We start from the raw sequence: 8,941 nt of genomic DNA on the forward strand, positions 1-8,941 counted from the left end.
ATCATGTGGTCTTCAATTACACGCCTCTATGAACATTGAAAATGATTTTTTTAATAATAATTTGGATGACCACACCACAAACAGAACTTGGGTGGTAAATTTTGATTCTTTAAGTTTAGAGGTTCAATGTAGCTGCAGAAAATTCAAAATAACAGGGCTATTATGTGCTCACTCTCTACGAGTATTAAACTTTCTACACATTAAGAAAATCTCAGATAAATATCTCCTATTGAGATGGTCCGCAAATGTAAAGAGAGATGTGTATAACAATGATGCATACAAGCACTTCCAACAGTCACAAATGTGGAATGATGGTAAAGGTAGCCTAATATTCGAAACACACATGCAAAAAATGACATATCTATGCACTAATAAAACCAAGGGAAATGAAGAAGCTGAGCAGTGCATGAAGGATTCAATGAAAAAATCATTGTTGGATATTGATAATATAATAAGTGGACGAGGTTCAAAGTCAGGGAGACAAGCTAAAAAAACAAAAATCAGGTGAATAACCAATCAAATCTTCTTAATCCCGCCAAAATGCGACCCAAATGAATATCCAAAAATGCGACCCAAATCCAAAGGAATATCCAATGTTAGGCTAAAAGGTTACTGGGAGAGAAAGAAAAGAACAAAAGGTATATCTTGGTAAAAATTTTTGTTTTTTTTATTGGGTGTTTTATCCAATAACAAGTTCCGACTGATTTTCTGACAACTTAAATAGGTAAACCAGTTGAAGTTTCTAGCAGTCAAGAACCCAATGCTTTAAATCCTTATCCAAACATATCATCATTACCTGATTTTGTAACACAGGTCAGGAACCTTTTGTTATTTTTTGTTGTTTTGTGTATCTTATAATAATTTTGGTGCTTCCAAATGCAAAATTTCTTTCCTCCAAGGCACAGGGAATCATACACTGCAATGATGACAGATTCAATACACGATCAGTAAGTATTTTGACATATTCTTTATTTGAAATGTTTTTATTTATTATTATTAACAAATATGTTCCTTTGTTTTTTTATACAGATTCTAATTAGGATGTATGCAACAATTATGCGTCGATGACAATTTTATTGAGACATTAATTTTGGTGTACTTTTTTTTGAGGAGGATGTATCTAGAAATTTGTATACATTTATGCGTCTGTCTCCTGCTGTTCTCAACTCTGTTCATATGAATGTTTCATTCTCTCTATAAAAACTGCATAAAAATCATTTTTTCATAATGTTGGCCAGCCTTTTTCGGTGGCTCATAAAATCGGGTGTTGCAAAGACATTTAAACTAGCTTTATATCATAATTCCAGCTGTAATAATCCAGTTGTAATGATATGGATAATAATCCAGCTGTAATAATCCAGTTGTAATACATAATTCCACAAAGATGTAATAATACATAATTCCAGCTGTAATGATCAAATCTTTGTAAACAGTATTTATTTTTAAAATCTTGGTTTGATCGGACCCAAAAAAAGTTCACTAAAGTTGATCAATCAAGACTGGAATTAAATGTATCATTATCTTAGTTTTAAAATCTTGGTTTGATCGGCATGAAAGATATTTAAAGTTCACCAAAATACAATAGGATGTTCAACCACGTGGACGAGTCAAGTCCAATGAACTTGGTTGATGCTCCAGTATATGCATTGTAGAAACTTGTCTTAGAGTGTCGATTAAATTAGATTAAATTGATTGATAGCCTAGGACTCGCCGAGCTAGTTGTGCCTTTGAGTAAAGTTCATAATGTCTTGACAAACAAACTTCTAGCTTAGCATAGCTAGCATGTTCATATACAAATCTTGATAAGGAAAGAAAAAATCTCGCATCAAAGATTTTTATTGAATTCAATGCTCAATGAACTCGTGATTGCATATAATATAACAATCAATCCAATTATTTTTTTTACAACAGTACAAAAAATATTTTTTTACAAAAAACAATTTCTTAAAACAATACAATAGCCACAATAAGCTGCAAAAAATGTTGACCTTTCAAACCTACTGTGATTTCTCCAAAGCAAATTTACAAATGCCGTATACTATCTCTGCTCCGAATAAATGCATTAATTCCTGCCAATCCTTTTTCTTCGCCCAATTTACCTTATCTTTTTGAACAAGTGTCTCTATATATTTACAAACATAAACACCACAATCATAACTATTACTTTGCACCGGTATTCCCCTTGTCATTACAACTGGCCACTTAATCAAATTATCCTCGAAAGCTTCACTGATATCCTTTAAGAAATGCTCAATCTGTAAATAATTAATACTTACAATGCTTTGGGTGATGGCCAAATGCATCTGGTTGGGTAAGGAGTCATAAACTCTCCATTTACTCTCATTTAGTGTCCCAACAAGGAGTATTCAATGTTGATTATTTATTATAGGTATCAGTATTAATTCTGTATTCTGGATAACATCCTTTGTAATGTGTTCGACAAAGGGTTTCACATTACCTTGTCTATACAACTACATCATGAAGAACATAATAACATTCAACATATGGTCATGTAAGATTGATAGAAGCTGGAATAAATCTTGTCTACACAACTTAATAAGCTTACCCAGTGGCATAGCGATACATATAGGTACAATCTATATAGATGTGGTGCATTACACCTCTTATTCTCCATCAACATGGCAAAACAATCAACCTGCTCATTGCCTAACCAACTGTTTCCCAAAAATTCATCGAGATAACGTCGCGACACTGAAACATGTCCCATATCAATTAATAGGTCACCTCTGTATCGGAAATATAAAATGACTTTAGTTAACAGTTACAAAATTAATGATAGACAATAACAAGAAGTAGATGAACTAACAAGTCAGTATATTTTCTATAACATATATCAATTGTCTTCCGCATATAATCAAGAATTTCATGCATAGCAGGAAAGTTGATTACTTGTGCTGCTGGCTGGATCTGTAAGATAATCAAATCATAATATTTACTGAACAACATATAATAATTAAACCTAACATTCCATACCTTGTCTGGGTAGTCCTCACTAACATAATGACTGACTGGCTGGAGCTCCTTTTCCTCCTTATGTACAGATTCAACCTCTTCTTGAGATTTGGTTCGCTGGTCTACAATCACTTCCTCTTCTTGTTTATTTTCAACCGATTCCTTAATGGGGTCTTTTTTTTTCTTTCTTTCAAAAACAACATATAAGGAGCTAAGAGACTTTGTTCTTGTATTTAATCTTTCCTTCATCCTTTTGATCAAGCTTCTTTGTAGGGATTCTTTAACCCATCTTCTCTGCAATTCCACATCTGTTTGTTTAATTGTTTTCTCTACTCGCACGACATGAAAATTTAGGTCAGTCATCGTATTCTCTAACATTGTCAATCGACTATAAACAGAGTCTTCAAATTCCAAAATTGTATTATCTAACTGGGTCAGACGACTGTCAACAGATACTTGAAAATCCAATATAATTTTTTGTTGGGATTTCAATAAATCGTGCATCTCTTCAAATCCAAGTGTTTGCCCCATCCTCTGACTCGATTGTTCATATGTATGATTGTCGGATGGTTGAGTACCAATATAATAAGGTACTATATGGGAGACCTCAACATGCATTGGTGACTGTGGTCTTGAAAGGGTTTCCCTCTGTGAGAGAAATTTTGCTGGACTGGAGGGCTCTACAAGTGAATTGGCAAGTAAGTGATGTTCACTTTCCTTTAATTCAAGAAAATAATCATACACTTGCCAAAAAAAATAACACACAATCAGGGGCAATTAATGTATTAAATGACTACGTTACAAATTATTATTGAAATTTATTTAATTAACCTCGGCAGGGCTGAGCATGTTGAACGCTAGTTGAATCTGTAAAGCATTTCATTTAACATTTACTGGTCATCTTAGCATTCGTGGTCTAGCCTCAGGAACAGCTGGCACGACCAATGATGTGTGCTCATAAAATCAGAGCTGTATGAAGCATGTTAAATTAAATATTTGGTATCAAAATAAAAAATAATGATAAGAGATTTCAATAATAATGTCAGAACAAACCGTTAAGAGGAAGATAAAGCTAGTAATATATCCAAGTGGTTGATCCGTCCTAAGCTTCATAGCACATAGGTTCAATTGATCAATCAAAAAGCCACACACTGTTGCGGGCCAATTATATGAGCTGAATGCTTCAACGTCCTCGCAAAGAGAAGATAGCTGCTTGGATACTCTAAAATTACTCGAAGGAAATAGTAAATTAGTCAATAAAAACTTTATTAATAATTCTATAAAATGGTCATAAGACTGTCCTGGGTCAAAATTGATAAGTTGGGTCTTCATTTGTCTCACATCAATACTACAGGACGAAGCTTTATTCCAGGATGCAGGCGACCCTCTATTTGGCATGCATATTAGGAGGGCAACTTGGTCAGCATCAAATTTCAGCTCTTTCCCACCCAACTGAAACGTCGTTCGATCAATATTCCAACAGTTAATTATATGCATTGTCAGAATACGATCCTGTGGGCATGGAGAGAGTTCAAAAAATTGAACCAAGCTCATGTTTCCAACTTATTCCACGTGTGCTCGTCGATAGTTGGCCGGACCTTATCCAGAGCTCCTCATACTCAAGATGGACGACATCTGCAGTTCATTGATTTCGCGCTCAAAACCTACATTTAATTTTAATGTATGTTAAACTATGTAAAAAATAGTGAAAGAAATTTAAAATCTTTTAAAAGTCAATTTTAAAATTCATCATTCAGACTTAATATACCTCAAGAAATTAAAATTCACCATTAAACATTAACGAAAGCAAAATCTCAAATATACCTAGAAACGACCTTGGGTTGATTTATGGATTCGGTGTCATCCGTTTTCCCCATTTTGGAGCCACCTAAATCCTTCTTCTTACGTACACCCTTCGCCATTAGCTTTGGCAGCTCAACCTCAAGCTTCTTGCCATCCTCGACGTCCGGCTTCTCTGTCTCGTCAAAATGGGCAACATTCTTCTCTTCCAACAACGTCGTAGCTTTGCCGTTGTCCTCCATTTTTAGCAAAACCCTAAACAATACCAATACCTCAACGTAACGTTCGAGGAATGCAAACCCTAGGCGCGAACGAAAATAAGAATTCTTACTGTCCCTAGATTTTTTACCACGGGTATTTGATTAGTCGCGTTAAACGAAGGTTACATTCGCTACCTAGGTTATCGCCAGGTTAAGAAAACGTTTCAATCATTCCCGTGGTCACCGCAAAGTTACGCTTTACTTTCTCTCTCGGTTACAACTCAGTTATGCTGCTAGGTTACAATGCGCGGTATGAAGTCTCGGTTACAGCTTAGTTATAGCTCCGTTATAGCTCGTTTATATTGCTAGGTTACACGACGTTGTGTTAGATCTCAGTTACGGTGACATTATAAGTGTGGTTCATTCATCTTGAGGTTACAGGAAGGTTACAACCTTGTTATTAGAGCGGTACCGCGGTAATGTCCCACTCGGTCACACTGCCTGCACCGCTCGGTTATAACTCGGGTCGGGTCGACATGTCGCATTTGAATAAAGGCGGTGGGACCGAAATTGATGATTTGTCAAGCGGCCATTGGACGACGCAGGGAGCGCTGCGCGCGTTTTATGTATGCAAATTTCTCCTGATGCGATGGAGGGGTTTCTTCAGAAGTTAAAAGGTGATGTACGGTCAAGATGATGGATATCGATGGCTTGCTACAGCAGTAGTGGATAGTTTATATTATTGTCAAATTCAACACTTAGCTCTAGATTATAGCTAAGAGATATAACAATGATGATGAACATGTGTATTATGTATTTGTAATGGTCTCCTAAACCTCTTAAATGAGAAGAGAGATTCAACTCCAAATTTAATCAATATAACTACTCATTTTATTCAAAAAATAAAAAAATTGATAAAATACTTATTTGATAAAGTTTTCTTATTAAGTAATTCTTTGTGAATTATACATCTAATAAATCATATATTATACATATAGATAATATCAAAATTTAAATTTGACTATAAAGATTACTATTTTTTAGTTCGTTATTAGATCAAACCTCCTCTGCATATTATCAAAACAAAATAAATGAAAGCTTTGAATAATATAAATACATAGATGATGTGATTAAAGAACCAAAAATAACTCTCACATCTTAATCCCTTATTTTGGAGGATTATATTTCATAATTTCAATTCACTAGTGCATGAAAGGCTGATTTCCTAAAAACATTCAAAGTTGTGGGGAAAAATGAAAGAAAAATCAAAACAAAATAATAATAATAATAATTTTCAAGCTTTGTGTGTTGTGCAAAATGAAAATTTTACCCTTTCTTACCATTAAGCTTTTTCAACATACACAAAGTTTTATGTCTCTTAAAATTAAATAAATATATGTAATCATATTATTTATAAACAATAAGAAAGGCTTTGCATGCTGAATAAGAGTGCCCCAAAATAAAATTATGAAATGCTTATTAAATCAGGAAACAAATTATAAATACATTTCATTTTCATCTTATCATTTCATGCAATAATATATGCATGAAACCAATCATAGAATATATCTTTTTCAGTCATAAGATGGGATTCAACCCAAGCAAAAAAACCTCCTTTGTATTTTGCCCAACTTGCAAGATAATATAACCTCCAAGAACTCGAGAAATTATTACATCCGCACGATAAATCCTAAGCGCCACTTTATCATGCACTTGAGTTGGAGATGACATGATGCTCATGATTTATTGTGCGGACGTGCGAATGTCTGGATATGATACTTTCTCCAACAACTCTCACTCCCCTCTCCTTCATCTACACCCTCAATCTCACGAGAAATATTTGTGTGCGGAAAGCGTACGCAGGATTGCGTACATGTTAGATTATTCAGAGGGTATAATTAGGTTGCATTTAAGTTATACCCCCTGTAATTCATCCTGTAACCTAAGTATACCCTAGTTAACATAATTTCTGGATTGATTCTAGAAAAAGAAATGAAAAAGAAAAGTTTAAATGAAAATATAATTGTTAACATAATTATACTCAATTTTATAAAAATGAAAAATGCAAACCTTATTTTTTTATCAACGCGTTTTCTTTAGTATTCATGTTAGATATTTGTATAAAGATTTCATGCATAATAAAGTATAAACTATGCATTAATTTTTTTTTTAAATTTAACATATTATGTAATTGTCATTTTTAAGAAAATATTTGAAAGGTTCTTATGGATGATAGAAGCTAATTGTTTTACAATATGAGAAACACTGTTGGTGATAAGTAGGGTTTGTTAGTTTATTTGTTTTGTCATTTTTATTGACTATTTTTGTTACTATAACATTTGATGATCATATGTATTATGTATTGTTGACCTCACTTTTGGTTGATGTCTAGTTTCCTCCTTAGTAGCATAGGGTCTAGTCATAGGACTTTTTTGTTGACTATTCCTAGGGGACTAGAAAGGGACCCCTCGCCATTAGAAATTCTAAACTCTTCTTTGCTCAACTTGAAGTTTCACATGTTGGTTCTAACATCTAACACTTAGTAGGTGGGGTCAATATGGAGGAGCTCAATAGGAGTTTCCCATAGGATGGTCAAACTTTAAGACTAACCATGGGTGGACTGATCTTGGTTAGGCTAGCTTACACACACTACACTTTCTCACACACTCCAAACCCTATGACCCCTTGATTTGGTCTCCTGATTCCGTTTGGAAAGCTCATATGGGCGGAAAGCTCATATGGATGACCCAAACCCCTAGCCTTTTGGCTAAGAGGGTTAGGACCAGCATATTGAACATCCAAAATGATTCTTCATATGGATCCTATTGGTTTGACATTGCTTCACTTTGACATGGCTTCACGGCTTACTTGCCCATCTTAGCTCAAAATCACCAAATTACCAAAATAGCCCTATAACTTCATTTTTTGCAAAAAAATGCCAAAATTACCCAAAATACCCAAATTTGTCCAAAAGTCATTTCAAACCTTTCCCCACTACGCAAATTCACCAAAATCACCAAATTCCCAAAATTCCCCCAAAATTGCAAAAAATTAGCAAAATGCCCCTAACAACCCAAAAATTCCAAAAATTCCCAAAAATTTCAAAATCATCCCAAATATTCTCAATTTAAATTTTAAACCATCACATTGATCCAATTTGACCAAACTGATCCATTATGACCAATAAACCTCAAATTTCCTTTAAAGACCCAATTTCCCTAAATTAGCCCCAATGTCAAACAAATTGACCCCAATCTTGACCAATTTTAATTCCAAAACAAAATTAAACATCCCTAATACCAATTGAAACCAAATACAAGCCCAATTTGACCCAATTGCAAGCTCAATTTCACCAAATCAAATAGCCCCAATTTTGACCATGTGACCAAATCTCCCCAAATTGAACCCCATGACCAAACCAATTCCCCAAATTAATATCCAAAACTCTTCAGGACATCTCACTAAACCAAATTAAGCATTTAATTGACCCAAATTTAGCCCAAATTCACCCCTAATTTTAAAAGCCAAAGCCCACCACATCTATTTCCAAAGCCCAAATGCAAAGTCCACATGACAATTTTTCTCCTTATCTTCCATTTAATCAAGATCATTCTCTAATTTTCCAATTCATGCCAAAATTATTCCAAATGAAGCCTCATGACACACTCTACAAAAATAGCCCATAAATACAAAAATCCTTTCTCATGCAAATTAACCAAGCCAAGGACAAGTCATGAAGCCATCATCAAGCCATAGGTGAGCTGCATGAGCCTTTGCCACCTCACCAAACTATTATTGGCAAAAGAAGGAGCCACTTTCAAGCTCCCTTAAAAAAATTTTAACCCCTTTAATGATACACTCTAACCCATGCTTAGTCAAATCCTTTAGATAGGGACCTCTCCTCACTAATAGGGACCTCTCCTCTATAATTAAGCTGAGCTAAATGATCTCCTCTTCAACCCAAACTA

At 34.4% G+C, this 8,941-nt stretch overlaps 1 protein-coding gene across 1 annotated transcript in view; it reads right to left on the reverse strand.

Moving 5' to 3' along the window:
* The window catches only part of LOC110025878 (putative disease resistance protein RGA3), a 9,821-nt gene extending 4,806 nt beyond the window's left edge, over positions 1-5,015 (reverse strand). The window contains exons 1-4 of the mRNA XM_020726560.1: positions 4,798-5,015; positions 2,995-3,160; positions 2,828-2,928; positions 2,622-2,747 (exon numbers count right to left, since the gene is read on the reverse strand). Coding sequence (XP_020582219.1) covers positions 2,622-2,747; positions 2,828-2,928; positions 2,995-3,160; positions 4,798-5,015 — 611 coding nt within the window. The remainder of the gene's footprint in view (positions 1-2,621; positions 2,748-2,827; positions 2,929-2,994; positions 3,161-4,797) is intronic.
* Between the last annotated feature and the right edge of the window lie 3,926 nt (positions 5,016-8,941).

This window comes from Phalaenopsis equestris, unplaced genomic scaffold (assembly GCF_001263595.1).
Source record: "Phalaenopsis equestris unplaced genomic scaffold, ASM126359v1 Scaffold000339, whole genome shotgun sequence".
Lineage (NCBI taxonomy): Eukaryota > Viridiplantae > Streptophyta > Magnoliopsida > Asparagales > Orchidaceae > Phalaenopsis > Phalaenopsis equestris.